Source organism: Amaranthus tricolor, chromosome 17 (assembly GCF_026212465.1).
Source record: "Amaranthus tricolor cultivar Red isolate AtriRed21 chromosome 17, ASM2621246v1, whole genome shotgun sequence".
Classification (NCBI taxonomy): domain Eukaryota; kingdom Viridiplantae; phylum Streptophyta; class Magnoliopsida; order Caryophyllales; family Amaranthaceae; genus Amaranthus; species Amaranthus tricolor.
Genome location: NC_080063.1, coordinates 19209086 through 19227944, shown reverse-complemented (window position 1 = coordinate 19227944; position 18859 = coordinate 19209086). Strand labels below are relative to the sequence as shown.

The 18859-nt window shown below is 34.2% G+C and overlaps 1 protein-coding gene across 8 annotated transcripts; it reads right to left on the bottom strand.

Moving 5' to 3' along the window:
* Positions 1-4762: 4762 nt before the first annotated feature.
* On the bottom strand, positions 4763-13886 carry LOC130804002 (uncharacterized). 8 transcript variants are annotated; one of them, XM_057668279.1, is made up of 12 exons: positions 13794-13886; positions 10169-13235; positions 9072-9260; positions 8331-8720; positions 8108-8215; positions 7351-7438; positions 7005-7073; positions 6527-6604; positions 6134-6226; positions 5739-5789; positions 5323-5556; positions 4763-5228 (listed from the first exon to the last, which is right to left on the bottom strand). In XM_057668279.1, exons 3-12 carry the CDS (start codon positions 9158-9160, stop codon positions 5082-5084), a joined length of 1347 nt encoding a protein of 448 aa, XP_057524262.1. In that variant the 5' UTR covers positions 9161-9260; positions 10169-13235; positions 13794-13886; the 3' UTR covers positions 4763-5081. The 8 variants fall into 8 exon arrangements, with proteins under 8 accessions (XP_057524262.1, XP_057524263.1, XP_057524257.1 ...); XM_057668280.1 differs by having other exon boundaries at positions 9072-9178; XM_057668274.1 differs by having other exon boundaries at positions 9072-9164.
* Between the last annotated feature and the right edge of the window lie 4973 nt (positions 13887-18859).

The window sequence follows — 18859 nt, the reverse complement described above, 5'->3', positions numbered from 1 at the left end:
TATCAAGAATCCACATAGTGTTATTAAAAGAGAGTAAACAAGATTTACCAGCAAGGAAACAAGCATTGTTGGAATCTGCATTGAGAGTGGGAGTAGTGTCATGCTGTTGTTGACTAAGAAGAGTCAGAATTTGAGAGTATTGTTCCTGTGTAAAGGATGCAGGAGGTAAGAATTCATTGTTGTCAGGATGATCATTTGTTATAGCAGCTGCAATTTGTTTTCCTTTCCAATTCCCTTGGGGTAGAGTAGAGGATTTAGAAGGGTAGCCATGTAACTTGAAGCATTTATCTCTAATATGTCCTGCTCTTTTGCAGTAATCACAAAAGGGTCTTGATCTTCTTGAGATATCATTTTTGACAGAGTTTTGGGAAAAGGAGATTCTATTGGTCTGACTAGACCTGTTGTTGCCCAAGAAAGCGTGAGGAGTCTCAGTGGGAAATTCAGAGTAGTGTTTATGTTGTTCCTCTTGTATTAAGAGTCTGTAGGCATGACTTATAGCAGGCAGCGGATATTGCATGAGAAGGTTAGATCTAACTTGTGTGAAAGAGGAGCTAAGTTTCATTAGGAAAATTATAAGCCTTTGTTCTTCTTGTATTTTCAGAAGCTTGGAATTGAGTCTGCAAGTGCAGCCATTACAAACACAAGAGGGCAAGGGTTGTATGGCATCGTGTTCATCCCATAAGATTTTGAGTTTGGTATAAAAGGAAGAAATGGAGTCAGAACCTTGTTCAGTATCAGCCAATTGTTGAAAGATAGAAAAAATTTGTGTGCCTGATGTTTGTCCAAACCTTTCATGCAGATTGTTCCAGATATCAAAGGCAGTTGGAAAGTGTAAGACACTTCTTGCAATAGGTTGATCAAGAATTTTCATGAACCAAGTCATGAGAGTGTTATTGACTCTATCCCAGCATTTGATGGTAGGTGAATTTGGTTCTGGTTTAGGAATGGAGCCATCAACAAAAACTAATTTGTTCTTTGCAGAGAGGGCAATGACAACGGCACGTTTCCAATCGTTGAAATTGGTTCCAGAGAAGGGTTCAGACACAAGAATGAAGCTAGCATCACTGGGGTGCAAATAATATGGTGATGAATGATCAGAATTTAGATCGAAATGGGTAGATTCTGAAGACATCCTAAATCAATCAAAAGGGGGATATCGCTACAACCAAAAAAAAAATTGAAAACAAGAACAAGAAGCCAGAGAAAAGAAATTGATGGAAAGGACGGAAAAACGATTTAATCAAGAAAGATGAAGGAAGATCTAGGGACATGCAAGAAGAAGAACAAGTAAGACATCAATGGTGATGGAACAATAAGCAAATGAATGAAAAAAAAAAAAAAAAAATTCCAGATAAATCATTCGTCAGAAAAAAAAATGGGAAGATGCAATTGGGCGGCGTCTGATACCATGACAAAGTAAATCTAAATGCATTCAAGAATGGACTAAAACACAAGATCATGTAATGAATTCCAGAGAACAAGGGAGAAGAAGGAAGAGGAAGAGAACAGCAATTGACTATATCATATATTCATCTGTACATGTGAGAAAGAAGAAGCAGGAGGATATATATATAGAGCAAGGGCATTTAATTAATCACCAAGGGTATTTATGTAACACATTGAATTCGACAATGTTCGTCGAGTGCGATGCATTAATTCCATTGCCTACAAGCCCGGTGGTTACTAAGATTTGAACTATCTCATGAACAATCAACAAACACTTAGATTATGGCAAGGATGTTTTTAATTTGTTTTCTATAATTTTAACGTGTATCTAAGCTTTTTGTGATTGATGTTTACATATTTCTTGGAAATAATGAAATCTCTCTCCCTCAAATCTAGGCTTTGGTTTTACATGAGATCATACATGAATTTTCAATTTACACTAAACAAATAGATAATTAAAAATTGTGAATAAGAGATATGATCAATCCACTTAAGTAAATAATGAGAATTATAATAAAAATCTAAAATCCAAAATTTAAAAAATAAAAATACAATAATGCTTTTTATACTTACTAACTTCTAAGAAAATCAAAAAAATTAATTAATTTGGAGTTTCTTTAATATCCATCAAATTCCAAACATCATATTGCCAAACAATCTCATCCTCATATTCAAAACTTCTATCATCATCAATCACCAACTTACAATAAGGATACAACCAAACATTAACTTCATCATAACCCCAAAAATTATAATGCATCATCTCCTCCCATTTCAAGAACCCATTTATTGAATTACTTTCTTTAGAAAAGTTGCTCATTTTTTTATGTATCCGTCTTACAAAAATATACTCGCAAATTTTTTTAACTCGATTAAAAAACACTTAACAAAAAATTATATGAGAGAAAGACTAATGATGATTCAATCAAATTAGGGGCATAAGTTAGCATTTATATATGACGAAAACTATGTAAAGAGCATAAGATCTTTTTTCTATTTTTGGGATTAAATAGTTGAATTATATTCGTGAGAAATTTAACTACTAAATTTATGGTCAAATATTGATGACAATTTCCATTTTTGAAGGAAAATGTGCGACAATAAGACTTCAAATTTTTGCCCAAAAAAATTGAAGCCATTTGAAATAATGTCTAACCACTAACTAAAATCACGTGTAATAAAATTAGACCAAACATTCTCAAACCTTCATGCCCACATGTTATTTTCACCAAACTTTTCTCTAAAATCAGCAAAATATAATAATTTTATTTTTTTCTAATTGAGGTCTATTCAACATCAACCCATTAGTTTCTTTTTAGTTTTATAAGCAAAACATTCTCAAACCTTCATGCCCACATGTTAGTTTTAATCCCATGTCCAGCGTTTATTTAGAGATGAGTCTAGGATTATGACCATGGAGGGTCAAGTTAGTTGGCTTATATGATATATGCAGCATAAATTCTTACTTGAGACTTTTTTTTTTTTTTTTTATGATGTTTCAAGTTTGGGCCAGCTCAATTTTTTTAAAAAAAATTAATTATCTTTCTAAACACACGCGTATAATTGAGTATATAATGATGTACGTTTGGAGTTATAACATTACATAATTGGGTATATAATGATCGGTGTTTAGGGTTATAACATTATATAGTTTGGTAGATTATGGTTTGTGTTTGGAATTATAACATTATATATGGGTATATAATGGTCTATGTTTGCGGTTATAGTATTATGTATTTAGAGGTTTTTAAAATTATATAGTTGGGTAGATAATGGTTTGTGTTTGGAATTATAAGATTATATATGGGTATATAATGGTCTTTGTTTGCGGTTATAGTATTATGTATTTAGAGGTTTTTAAAATTATGTAATTGGGTATATAATGATTTGTGTTTAGGGGTATAGTACTTTTATAACACTAAATATATTATGTTATAACCCCAAATATATGCTGTTATAATACCATATAAATTATATTATTGTAATACCCCAACTAAAATATACCTAATTAGAAATCAGACTGACCAGTCTCTTTTTAAAAGATAGGCACTATCCACTCACCTGTAGCTCAGCTGTCAGGTGCCGATCACCAACAACTACTAATATTAACAAAAGGGTTGCTCTACCAAGTCGTCTCTTGAATCAGACAATAATATCAGTTACTAACAGTAACTGAGTCGATACACTTAACATTATACAAGACCTAGACTCAATTAAATTTTATCCTATTACATTCCTCAAATAATAAACTTAGAATAGTCTAATAAATTTGTCGACTTCAAATATAATACGACTCACAATAAACTATAACTTAATACGCCAACTTCTAATCATTCAACCTAATGTTAGCAACTTTAGTTTAATCCCTTTAATTATAAACCTAGAATTTTAGTACCAAACCAACTAAAAAAAAAGAAATTGAATTATATATATATATATATATATATATATATATATATATATATATATATATATATATATATATATATATATATATGTGTGTGTGTAAAGAAAAATCCTAGTATAATTTGGCTATCAGAGAATATGATCAATTAAAGAACAAATTAGAACAAGGATAATTAAATAAAAGTCTCTGAAACGATTAATATAATGCAATCAAGAGTACAGTATTAATAGTATTACTCATGATGAAAATGCAAGGTTGTATATATAAATAGATAAATATATAAGAAATTTGTATGATACCTTTGAATGACCCAGCAAAGAATGCAAGTACTGTTATAATGCAATGACACAATGAGAATATCAAACATATATATATATATATATATTGTTACAATTTTAAATATTTTATGTTATAACCACAAATATATGTTGCTATAACCTCTAATATATTATATTATAACCTCAAATAAATATATTGTTATAACTTCAAATATATTATGTTATGACCCTAAATAAATTATGTTATAACCCCTAAATATATGTTGGTATAACACCAAATATATTATGTTATAACCCTAAATAAATGTTATAACCACAAAAATATTATGTGACTTTTCACATTTCACTTCACGCGCGCGTTTGTTTTTTCATTTCAACAACAGTTATTTTTTTTTAAATTAACATAAATTAGATTTAGACTAGGCTTTTTTTTATAAAATACAGTGTTGGTATCATTTGGTGGGTACTATAACTTTAATTATTGATTTTTTAATCTTAATCCCTTGAAAATTTGATGGGATATGACACTCTAATCTGGTTATGCCCCTTTGTAGATCCACCTTTGTCTTAATTCCTGATTATAATGATTCGGAAAAATAGACTATAATTTGACCCAACCCAAAAAATTTAGCCAACAATACACAATTATGTTCCCGTGATTAACAAAAAACTGATATTTTTGTCCAATTACAAAGATTAATTCTGAATTGTACTTCAACAAATAGTTTGAAGTACATGAATGTGATATTTATAACAATAAATCAAAAGAGTAATTAGCTATTAAGGAAATAAAATCAACAATCCATTACTCTTTCCGTCCTTTCAGAATTGTCTGATGTTTTATAAAATCACTCGCAAGTCGCAAGAAACAAGTTGCGATTTGCGAAGCAATATCAAAAGGACGGAGGAGTGTACGTTGGATGTAGTTCGCAAAGTTAACACCCCGAACTCTAACATGCTCCGTCTCGCGAAGTATGTTCCCCCAACAAACAATCCCAAACTCTAACCTTTCCGGGGCACATTTTGTTCAGGAATGTCCGTAAATCACCAATTCCGAGCTTTTGATTGAGATCGATAGTAGAAGGAGAGCAAATTTCCTAACGCATAAACAAGAAAAATCTCGGTAAAGCATAAGATTTGCAGTTTCCTACATAAGAAACACTTAAAGAGGGTTAAAGGTGCACAAAATACCCTGTTCAGCCACAAAATGTAAGCAGCAGAATGAATAGCCTGTGATTCAATATCCTCAAATATACTATCCGAAAGCGTTAGGCAATCTCGAACAAGCCCAACTTCATTGTCAATGAAGATAGACACATTGTTACCCCCACCATCCTTGTTGCTGAGATGCTTCCACATAATGTTATTGGTTCCGAAATGTTTCGCCCAACATACTGCTAAAAACCGCCGATGAAGCCACAAGGCCTGCCAAAAATAAGGCGTTGTTGATATATGAGATACTACTTACTAGCTCCCGATAACCAAAGGTTTCGTTTTTCCCGGTTCTTTCTCAAAGGATCTAATGAACATAGAGATTAAAGCTATTTGATTATTAAATTCATAAAACCACATTTGAGGTTTTGAGAATTCGAATTTATCATACATACCTCTCGCCCAATATAACGCCTAATTAGCACGTCGTTCCAATCCAGTTCGTCCTACCAGCAACCAAAACATAAATAAACGCATAATACTATTTACCATGCCTTATAATTGGGTTAAATAGCCCAATAATAGAAACTTTTAGCTTATAGGCTTCTTGTTTTGAGTTCGTCTTACCGTGAGACGGTCTCATACAAGACGGGTTGTACTTTTTATATCACCGAGTAAAGAAAGTACAATTAGAATTAAGAAATCCCAAAACCCCGTATGGTACAACTGTTAAGCTCTAAGTAACCTCAACATTTTACATTCCCATGGCTCACTTCGTCCATATAAATGATCAACAAGTCACGCGCAACTAATTACAGAACGAGATTTTATTATAGTGCAAAAAGACTACCTTCCATAGTTGTTGAAGATGTTCAAACTGAGTGAAGAGAGTAACCTCGACATTCCCATGGCTCACTTCGTCCAGCATACGCAGCATTAACTTCTGTCAACCAGCAATGTCAAAATATCTTAGACATCTAAGAATGCCAAAATGCAATAAATTGAGAAAATTACCAAGCTATCTACAAATTTTGAGATATGAGGAATGAGGCCCACGTATGAATCGGTTTCTTTACCGAGATATAAAAATGTAATAACACAATAATTTTCAATATCCTGGAGCACAAGCATGAACTTGAGCCTGTAAAGGCATTGCTTCTCAACAATTATCAAGCCGAGGCCGGATACTTTAGTCAAAAATATGTACATGTTCACTAAAACTGAAAAACTAAGCAATATTTACCTGTCGATAATGAAAACAGCTATTATCAGCAACATGCAACGCAGCCCAATTTCTGTTGGCGTTCAACTCCCGTAGTGCCTATCAGATTTTAGGATCAAATCTCATCTTAGAGAAAAAGGGCGAGGAAGGAAACCTCAAATCACATAGATTCAATTTGTTTAGATGGTCTAAAATTTACAATTTTAATTAAAAAAAATTGGGTTATACATGTTTTTTAAGACTATAAAAAGGCCTTGTCTTATTTGAAAATTTGTGTTACAAATAATCAGGTCTTGTCTTAGTTGAAACATGTACTACTTTTTCCAAGAGAAACCTACGTTCAATTCTCGTTGCGCCCCCCCTAAACCTACCCTGTACCCAAAAAAATTTAAAATTTGCGACAGCCCCTTATTTGCATGATTTTCACCATGACTGATAGGACAAGATTTCAGTACGTAACAAAATGCACTGAATACGTGATTTCTGCTTAGAACCTCACCTGTTCACTTGTCATATAAGCGATCAGCCAACATCGATGATTCCAAGCACGATAGTTCATTTTAGAATTCTGCAAAGGAAGTCTAGGGTGAGTATCGACTTCTAGTGAAAGAAAACAGTCTTGTTTCTATCAACATTTAACTACATCATCTAATAAAGTACTGCACAATGCCACAACCTCGTGTGCAACTACAGGTAAAATTCCGTATTAGTGAGAAGTTGGAGCAATTAAATTCAGCCAGATATATCTTACACAGCCCAAAAGGTAGAGTTTACAAATAAATTCGAACAAAAAGCAGCCTGTAATAAACCTTTAACAATATCCAGTTCAGCGACTGAAATTAAACCTCGGCTATTTTCTCGACAAGATCAGATTCTTTCTCCAGAATAGCTTCCAGAGGACACTTACCAGCAATTTTGTTGATAATCCATCTCCTGTCAAGAAGCACAGTTTAAAAAGTCAAAATAAAACATGTGTGATAGTATCAAAAAGAATAATATGCAAATTAAAGCCTTAAAATTTTTGACTTTTGCGAATTACAGCCTCAATATTAATTTTTTGCGAATTACAACCATTAAAGTATCAAAGTTTACGGCGTTCAGAACAAATAACAGAATTCCAACCACTGAACCTGAAATTCTGACCACCAAAATGGTCGGAGTTCTGTGATGAACTATAAAGGGCAAGTTGCACTAGCCAGTCTTTTGGGAACATGCACGACATAAGAAAAGAGGAACAGTGTGGGAATGGGAAAGCCCCCTTAGTTGCATTATTTGCATGTCGATTGTCGAATACGCGTCACTTGTAGGTTGCCAATCACGCCGACTTCATGTATGTGAAAATGTCATTCAAGAATTAAACTTCCTTGCATCTTCAGGGCTTAAGGTTTCATGAAGGGTGAGAAGCTATAAGCATAGAAAAAACGAAGAGTCGGGAAGAATTGGCTTTCACATTCATAAATTCACGCGGAAAGGAGGGGATCACTCATGAATTTTTCCGATATACAAAGTGGACGAAAAAGCACGAATAACCATGATTTGAATTCACTTAAAATATCAAAAAGAAAGCGAAAGAACTACGACATCAAATAAAGGGCATGATACCTGTAGTTCCAAGCACTTTCAGATTTTGGCGCAAATGAGAGAACCAAAGTAGACACAAGAAGTTCATCTGCAATTGAAAATTCTTCTCTCTTTGATATGATTAGTTTCCTGTATTCATGAAAGAAAGTAGCATTAATTTCAAATCGGCAGATTTTCTCACCAAATCCATCACTTTATTTCACTTTATTTCCATATCATCTAGCTGAAGGAAAGTAAAACTAACCTCGCATTCCATGCCGTCCCAAAGTCACTGCTCAGTAACAAGAGAGCCTTGCTGTGCTTCATGACTTCATTCTCAATTCCAGAAAGCTCACAGCTGCTAGCTGCACTTTCATTCTTCAAAGAGAAACTTGAAATGTTTTTATAATTCGAATATGCATCCATGAATCGGTTTTTCGCTGCTTTATACAATGGAAGAAGATATTCCGTTGAAATCCCCAACTTGTGCTCTTTGCTCCAGAAAAAAGCTTCTTTGCCTTCCACTTCATTAGCTTTGGAAGAAACAAGGTCTAGTCTTGCATCTTCTTTGTGCCCCGTAGACGTAAAAGTAGAAGGTTCTTCCCCCTCCTTGAGCACCATTAGCTGGGATGAATGAATAAACCCCACCTCATCACTGTAAACAAACCAAGCTCATAAGAGGAAAGTTATAATACGAACAAGAAATATACAAATATGCATGGTTCACATAATCGTATAGCAAGGAAAGACCATGGTAGAATGAAACATTATCATCTATGCAGGATTTACTAAGTCATAGTCTTTCCTTGCTAGCTGAGGTGTTTGGCAATTGGCTGTTGGTTGTTGGCTTTTTTAGTTGGCTTGTTTGACCAGCTGAAAATATCGGCTATTTTTTTTAAGCTAGCTGAAAAAGTAAGTTGTTTATGGAAATGTTAACTAGAAAAAATTGCAAAAGATGAAATCTTGCAGTATTATTCGCATCTTTACAGAACATAAGGAAACTTACATTTGAGGATCGTGTTCTAAGATAGATTGCAAATGTTCCAAGAGGATAAAACCCTCCTTTTCCGAGCACGTTGGAACTCTTTTTGCCATTGTTCTGTTGCATCAAAACTAGAAAGCCTTCATAAATGATAATGGGGGAGTAATTTCAATAACTTATTAAGTCTTCCCTCAAACCTTATGAGCTAAAGTCCTAAAATTTCAGACAGAAACCCATTTAGGTATAGCAAAAAACCTTCTGATCCAAACTCAAACCAACGTTAATTCCAACATAATGCACCATCTCCCAAGCACAAAAAATAATTGGTAAATTTACAATTTTACATAAAAGTAATATTATCGTGTCCTATTCGTTGCAGGAACTTCTCTTTACCTTTTTCGAGTTGAGGGACTCTTTGGCCGCGCTCTCCGGTATGAGTTGCCACCTTCCTTACTTCCCTAGACCCTGCTCATAGTTTTCTATGGGCGGAATACACTAAGTGTTATGATGACGATGATGATCGTGTCGAACAACTGGTTACTTAATTTCTGATATCAATCGAAACGGGATAGCTCATCCCAAACGATTAGTCCAATAGGTAAGAAAGCCCATTTGATCTATAAATCCCTCATCAGCTATCAATACAACCGATGTAGGAAAAGTCTTATACCTTGACCTCAAATCCATTACATTTTCTTTTATAAAACAATCATACCTCTAACTCCAAATTCAAAATTGGTTTTATCATCAAGCCCAAACCTTGCAATTCTTCAACTCCCTTATATTTCTTAACAATCATAATTCTAACCTCATCAAGCCCCAATTTTATTTTATTTTTTTTGATTTGGGTTATTGTAAAACTAACAAATAAAGAAAACATCTTTTTACTGTAAAACTTCACAAGATCATAAGCAAATGAACACAAATGAACTAATAATCATAAGAGCATAAGACGGGCATATCCTACCACTGATAATACAAATAAATAAATGTGATGCATTGAAAAACCCAGAACTGGGAATTCAACCCAACATAGACAGGTACTGAAAATACATTTATTTCCACAAACTAAAATTGACCAAACATATTATTTGAAAAGATTAAACCCACAAGAAGATTACCTCCAAGATTGAATCTTTACAAAGGTTGTGTGATTTCAGCTTCAAAAGTCCTTCATATTCTTGATTTTAGCCCTAATTTCAGAAGACAGAAGGATAAACGGAAAATAATTGGGAGAAAAATAGTGATATACTAAAAGGGTAAAATAGTAAACCCATGTTGGCCTTTTCCCATTGTTTTTTACGCACGCTATACTTCTTTTGGCATTGTTTTATACTAGTACTTTTATCGACTGGTACTCACTTAACGGTGTTTCATCACCGAGAATTTGGAATTCTTTGAGTTGATCTTTTCCTCTCTTCATTCTTTTTTCTTTTGTTTTTTTTTTCAATTTTCAATTATTGTTTTAGAGCAATTTGTGGGGGTTTTCTTCAATCTGTAAATACAGTTTTTGAGTGGTTTTTAATGGATGTTTAAGTAATCATTCTATCAATGTTATTGTAGTGATATTTTGTGTGGGTGTTTGTTAAGGAAGAGGAAGAAATCGAAAAAGGGGAGGGAATATTTGGATTTTTAAGGAAATTATTATGTGAAGTTACCTTAATAAATTTAGTGTCATAAGTAAAATTTTAATTTACACTAGAAAATTTAGTTTTTTAACTTATACGTAATTATTTGCTAGTAGAAATTTTTGTAAAATTCAATAGTTTGGAAGAAGAAGATGAATAATCCTTTAAGATTTTACTTCTTTGAAATACCATTTTTATAAGTTATATAATATGGAAGTATTCCATTCTAAATTTGAAGAACTGTCTAGGGTTTGATCCATCGTAACATATATATGGACGATACTAAAATGACTACTCAAACTACGTGCTCTTATTTATATGAAGTTGTATATAATGTTTGCTATTAATTGTCAGTTAAAGAAAACCTCTTTGTTATTACATATTAAATAGTGCGTACATCTGACCCCGCTTTGGCAAGAGCTACTTAATGGTATATGATAATAAGATGTTGCATAAGCTACATTCATATATGTATGTAGAATACTTGAGATATCTTTGTACTTATCTTCACATTTGGGCTATTTTGTATAGAGTGAATCAGTGAAGAAATCCAAACACAAGATGGTGGCTAATCTAATATCAAAGTTGTCTCTAAGGTATTTGCTCATAATTGGCTTTGTTATTACAAGTTAAAGAGCGTGTATTAACATATGTTTTGTCTTGTTTCATTGTTGTTATATTTGAAAGAGAACTTAAATTATATGCGCTTTTTATTTATTTGTAGCTATAGATGATATTTGTGGTCGAAAAGCAATCGAAAACATTTTTTTGTAATTATTATTTATTAACAAGGATAATGTTGTGTATATTCGACCTCCAAACCGTACTTTCGTGAAAATCATTTTATAGCATTAGGGTAAGATTACACTAAGAGATGTTGAATGTAATTAAGATGTTTTATTTTACATGATATAAATGTAATAATTTTCCTAGTTTTTGTCCTAAGGTTGACTTATGTTGCTTCTTACAACATGTTTGAACTTTGAAGGTGGCCAATCTCTTCTAAGGGGTCTTACCAATTGTAATGGCTCTTGTTTAACTAAATCGTGAGATCACAAATAACTATCTCCATGCTCATGTATGTTACTTCTTAATTTATTTTCCTTTTTCTTTGCAATTTCTTTTAAAAGTTCACCAGATTTGCTTTTGTAATTTTTCAAATTAGGGGCAAATCAAAAAATAAAAGTTAAATAGCCAGAAATATATGAAGCAAAAATTATTATTAAAAAGTACTTCATGTGTCTTCTATACCATTTGACTTAAATATGTGAGAATTTTTTTAGTCAAATGGTGCTGTTTAAGAGGGAGTAGCTGCCAAGAACACATGAAAATATAACCCCATACAATACAATATTAACGCTTCCCTCACCATAGAACCACTCTAATAGTGGTATATAATCACAAATTGTACTAAGTGGCAAACTTAAAAATTAAAATGGACCGCGAGGGTGGGCCACAGGACCCCTGCTAGCTCTCCTAAGTGGCTTCACACATGTCTTAAATGATTCTTAATCGTCGTCATAGAATTGGATCTTTATATGCTTTTCACTATGAAACTTCCAAAAAACGATATTTGTGTGGCGACATGAAATGGTTTTAGGTATTGCAGCAGCAAAGGAGTCTTCATATAGATGAAGAAAAAAGGTCAATGTGGTTGATAACTATGGAGCTAAGAAGGTAATGTGTATACAAGCTCTTAAGGGGAAGAAAAGTGCAAGGTTAGGAGATATTATTGTAGCCTCTGTGAGAACCTCTACGTGAGCTGTTATTGCGTGAGCTACTATGCAACAAGGTCGTTGTGATGGAAGTGAAGTCAAATTTGATGATAACGCAGTTATGATTCTCAACAAACAAGGTGAACCTATTGAAACCCGAGTGTTTGGCCCAGTCCCACACAAACCACGCCACAAAAGCATTGCAAGGTATGGGCTTGATGACAAAACCATTTTTGAATTTGGGGTTAGAATTATGACTGTTAAGAAATATAATGGAGTTGAAGAATTGCAAGGTATGGGCTTGATGATAAAACCAATTTTGAATTTGGAGTTAGAGGTATGATTGTTTTATAAAAGAAAATGTAATGGATTTGAGGTCATTGCAAGGTATAAGACTTTTCCTACATCGGTTGTATTGATAGCTGATAAGGGATTTATAGATCAAATGAGCTCTCTTACCTATTGGACTAATCGTTTCGGATGAGCTATCCCGTTTTGATTGATATCAGAAATTAAGTAACCAGGTGTTTGACACGATCATCATCATCATCATAACATAAAACAAGTCGTCTTAAATGGCATTTTAAGATCAATTTTATAAAATAATCTATCGCATATTAACGTCAATGCCAGGCACAACACCAGCTTGTGGCATAACTGCACCAAAAAATATCCTAATGCCAATCATACAAGTCTACGGTAGGTAATATCAATGGTAAGAGAATACTTGATGCTATTACAAGAGATCACTTTTCTAAAACAAGTGAAAACTTTTGGATGATGGCGTGCCTGAACCAGCTATTCAAGAGTACAAATAACCAAGAGGGCATACCTGATTGAAATATCTACAATTACAACAAGGTATTCAATATGCAATACAGAAATCTATGGGAGATACATATATCAGAAATCAAAAAATAAATAAATAAATAAATAAACTAGCAGGAAAAAATTCATTTTTAATTGCCATTTGTTCAACAAAACATTGAAATGAAGAATTAATTTTGCAAAAACAATATCACCAACAAATCCAGTACAGAACCTATGAAAAATCGAATTGTTTAAACGTATACAATAGTACATTACTGTAAAACAGCTTCAGTGTACACTCCAGAACACAGCCAACTGTTTTGTTTTTTATAATATCAAAAAAACATTTAGAAAAATCAATTCATGAACCATCTGAAAATACATCAATTCATGAACAAGTTCATCATACGACTAGAGAAGAAAGTAAACGAAATCAAGAAAAACAGTATTTAAGGGATTATAACTCAATCCAGAAATATTTTAACATTGATTTCTTTTAATCAAAAAAACACACATAAATCAATTCATGGACAAATTCATACGAAAACAAAATAAAAGAAACACAGATGAAGAAAATGAATTAGAAGCCATACAGAGTAAGGGAGATAAACCCTAGCAGATGAATCCGGCGGCAACTGAAAAAAAATGTGAGAGAGGATGGAAATGGGAAGAAATTAGGGTTTTAATATAGTGGACAATTATTTGATCCGACTTAGATTGAAAATTTGAAATACTTCAGCAAAAAAATAATAATAATTAATTAAATAAATTAAGTTTTAAAAAATTTTCAAAAGTAAGCGTGAAAATTCTAAATCTATAATTTGAAGTAACTGCGAACAGCAAGTAAGACAAATATGCAGATCAGGATCTGTTTTTCGCATTTTACCCCATTTCTCAAAACCCTAACTTCATTCGACATTCTCCCTCTAAAACCATTGATTCAATCCATCAATTCTTGCATTCCTCTTTTAATTTTGCACTTCAAAATTACTGTGGGATACTCTAGCTTGCTTAAAGGAAAACTTTTTTGCGTTTTTTTGGTTTATATGTAGTTGTTTATGGTTTTAACCAAATTTGCTTATTATTTCAAATGTAGGTTTCTAGTTGTTAAATCAAGACTATTGTTAATCATCCATAAGTTTTGAAGGTAATTTTTAATTGTTTTTATAGCTTTATGTTATTTTTTGAATTAATGTTGTTGAATTAGTGAAATTCAATGTTGATAATATTATTAGAAATGTTAATGTTGATGTTGGTATTAGAAATATTATTTATGAATTGATTTATTAATTGGATTTTATGTGTATTATATATATATGAACTTAGTTATATTATGGATTTTAATAATTTTTAGACCAAAAAAGATTATAATCAAATGAATGTAATGTACTTGTATGGGCATGAGTTGATGTTGATGTTGATTTTCTTTGTATTAATATAGAAAATGGCATCATTTCGCGTGACTATAGTATGTTTTTGGAATGGTTGTATTCGAGAAAGTAGTGGCAATATGTTAGGGGAAGACGTAAGTTGTTTGCTTGCAATTCGAATATGAATTTGAACCACTTTAAACGTTTTATATGTTCTAAGATTGGTTTGGACCCTACTAGAAGTACTGTAAATATAAGCTTTAAATATGACATGAGTGGAAAATTGCTTGCCTTTCCTGTTGAGGATGATGACGCTATAGATACCCCTATGCCTATATTAACTCGGGAAACTGCAAATCCCGTCGTTTTTTCCGCATGTTGTAATTTTTCTCAACCCCTACGAATCAAGTTCCAATTGATTTAATGGTTAACTTAGGAGAAACTACTGAGATGTGACCTTGGGATGATGGAAATGAGAGTAATGAGCTCATTGACGATCCTTCTGAGGACGATGTGCATGTCGATGAGGATGCGCTAGCAAAATGACATGACCCTAGGCAACATTCCTACAATCATTCCTTCTACACCTTATGCCCTCTGTCCACCTTTAGACGAGTATGAGGAGGACAACTCATGGAGGACTTGGGCTTGTGATACCACATACACTGAAGAGGGAGAGTTTGAGAAGGGTATGATGTTTGATAGAAAGGAATCGTTGTTGGAAACTATCAGAGTGTATCATATTCGCAGAAATGTGGAATACAGAACGAAGACCTCGAACCAAATTGTCCTTATCCTTAAAGTGCAAGCGGGGTTGTTCATGGAAACTTAGGGCTACCTTTGATTCTTATTTATCTTCATGGCGTATTGTTACCTATAAGGGTAAGCATGGTTCTTGTGTATTGGGTAGTGACACTGTTTCGGCTGGACACATTCACCTGACATCTTCTGTCATTAACAATGTTATTAGAAATTATGTTGCTAAAGACCCATTCATTAAGGTATCTGTCGTACGGCAGATGGTTAAAGATCGTTTTGGTGTGGATGTGAATTATAAGAGAGCGTGGTGTGCAAAGCAACAAGTGTTGTTGTCCATTTACGGGACCTGGGAAGGTTCTTACTCACTCCTTCCACGCTTTTTAGAAGCTTTGTAACATTCCAACTCGGGGTTAGTACTTGAGTGGTATTTTAAGGAGGACAATGACACGGGTGTATATGTGAGACCTAATATTAGAACCTTCCAATGTGTCTTTTAGGCCTTTAAACCTTGCATTGAAGGCTTCAATTATTGTAAACCTTTTATCGTCATTGACGGCACGCTTGTATGGTAAATATCGTCATACCTTATTGACTGCCATTGCCCAAGATGGTGATAAGGGAATCTTTCCATTGGCCTTTTGCCTTGATAGAGAAGGAGAATATAAGTGCATGGTCATGGTTCATGGCTTGTATTCGTAAGCATGTCACACAGAGGATGGGTTTATGCGTTATTTCTGATAGACACGCTGGTATTTTAGCAACCATGGAAGAGCCGGAGTGGCAACCACCTAATGCTTATCATAGGTTGCCTTGATAGAGAAGGAGAATATAAGTGCATGGTCATGGTTCATGGCTTGTATTCGTAAGCATGTCACACAGAGTATGGGTTTATGCGTTATTTCTGATAGAGACGCTGGTATTTTAGCAACCATGGAAGAGCCGGAGTGGCAACCACCTAATGCTTATCATAGGTTTTGCTTACGCCATTTGCTTAGTAACTTCAATCGTGCTATGGGTAATGTTCAGTTGAAGAAGTTGTTTGGTAAAACAGCTGAGCAAAGACAACAAGTTAAGGTAATGAGTGGTTTAAAGGCAATTACGACTGCAAAACGAGAGAGAATTTTGTAGATTGATGACGTGGGTGATATGTCTAAGTGGTCATTGTATCATGATGGAGGTCATAGGTATGGCGTTACTAACACGAACTTAGCTGAAGTTTTCAACTATGTGATGAAGGGTGTACGTTTCTTACCTTTGACAACACTTGTTGAATTCACCTTCTATCGGGTAAACGACTACTTTGTTCAAAGACATGAACGTGCTAGCGCATGGTTACTTGGAGGACACATGTACACAGCGCATACCACTAGGATTATCAATAGAAATACTGAGACGGTAAATTTCCATGACATAATTGCATTTGATTACAGAAGTGGTGTATTCGAAGTTAAGACTGGGAGGGGAACTAGAGGATCGTCCAAGGGGGGTAAGATTCAACATGTAGACTTGAATCAAATGAAGTGCACATGTAACAAACTTGAGATATACCACCTTCCTTGTTCACATATAATTGATGTTTGCGTCAAACGACACCTTTCATATGAGAGGTTCTTGGATCCGTGCTATACATCTCAAAGTTATGCAAGTACATACGAACATTACTTTATGCCAATGATCGATAAGAGGTCATGGCCGCAATACACGGGCTTTGAACTTAGACATGATCCCGATCAAATTCAAGATAAAGGGAGGCCTAAGTTTAGGAGAATTGCCAACGAAATGGATGAGGGTAGACCAAAACGATCTAATTGTCGTCGTTGTGGGAGCGAAGGTCACAACACTAGAACCTGTAACTCAAAGTAATATTTTATATATATTATACTAGAATGCTAATCTGTAACTCAAGGTAATATGTTGTATATATTTTATATTATTACATAATAGTAATATTAATTAAAGCTACTGCGAACACAACAGTAGAGGAGATGAATCCAACAGCTCCAGGACCCCTTGATCCTAGTGTCTTGACTATGCAGCATCAGCACAGGAGTACTCCTCTTTGAGATGCCCAGGTTAGGTATGCGATAGTTTTGGTTTACATTTTACTAATGCTAACTCAAGGTAATATGGGTTGGTACAGGGCATTCCACCACCTTGTGAAACTGAACCCCAGCTGCACCTAATTTCGCGAAAAAATCAAGGTGGGGCAAACTAGATGGAGATCAACTAGAGTCACATCGCTCGTTGGGATGGTAGACTGGAGCTGCTGGTACAAGGTGCGCTGATCGATGTTCATGGCGCAACTACTACACCAGACTACATGTCGTGGTTCCTCTCCATCACGCGCCGATGGATGACACCACGTGCCATCTTCGCAGCAGCACATTACGCACTTGCTGCGCCTACAATGACCCAATTTGTAAGTCTTCATTTGCATTTATATGATTAAGTTGCCAAATAAATAATACAATGTTAAATTAACTAAATATTAATTGCAGGCACAAGGTGCGGCTGACGTGATGCGGTACAGCCACGAGGAGCCGGTGAGGGAGATTGCGTATGGCATGCTCGTCGGCTCGCAATTCTAGCACTTCATACCGGAAAGTCGCTGCAGAGTCCTCACCGCCTACCACCCATACACACGTCTTATCTCCTGTTTATGACTACCATTTGGAGGAGATGGACCATTTATACCCCGTTGACGTTGCGAGGACCTCGCAGGGTGGGTCATCACAACCATCACGGTACCAGTCCCCTCCACTGCCAGAGCGACACCCAAACGCCTCTTACTATCGTAGGAGGCGTAGGGGACCAACTCAGTTGGATAGCGTAGATGAGGGTCGTGAGCGTTAACGTTTAACTTTTGTGTATTTAGATCGACTATGTATGTATATATATATATATTGAGTTGTATATTTCAAATATTTGTATATATTTTGTTGTATATATATGTTTAATTACTTTATCATAGCCTCCAAGCTTTAACTAATGAATGATCGGAGTTTTGGCAATGAATCATGCTGCCTGAAACATACATTGACTTGTAATTACTTATTCTAATGTCTCTAGTGTAAATACAACAAATCACAACTCAAAAATTAAGGAAAAAAAAAATCAAATAGCAGTTCACAGTTACTAACTGCGAACAACAAGTAAGACAAAATAGTTGTTCGCAGTTAGTAACTGCGAACAACTATTTTGTCTCAGCTCCAAACCACAGGTTTAACATTTTCACGCTTATTTTTGAAATTTTTTGAAACTTAATTTATTTATTTATTATTTTATTTTGCTTAAGTATTTCAAAATTTCACTTAGATTAACGGTTCTGGTTTATTGGGCTTTTGTAGGGTGGATGGCCCATCATATTGTAAATAGATTCACCCTTTATTTTTTTTGTTACTCGTCTTGTATGAGACCGTCTCAATATGAGATGAACTTTTATAAATTAATCAATTTCTATAATTAATCATTTTAAAATAGTAAATGATTATTTTAATAGACTAAATGTATATGAGTCAGCCAAATAAAAT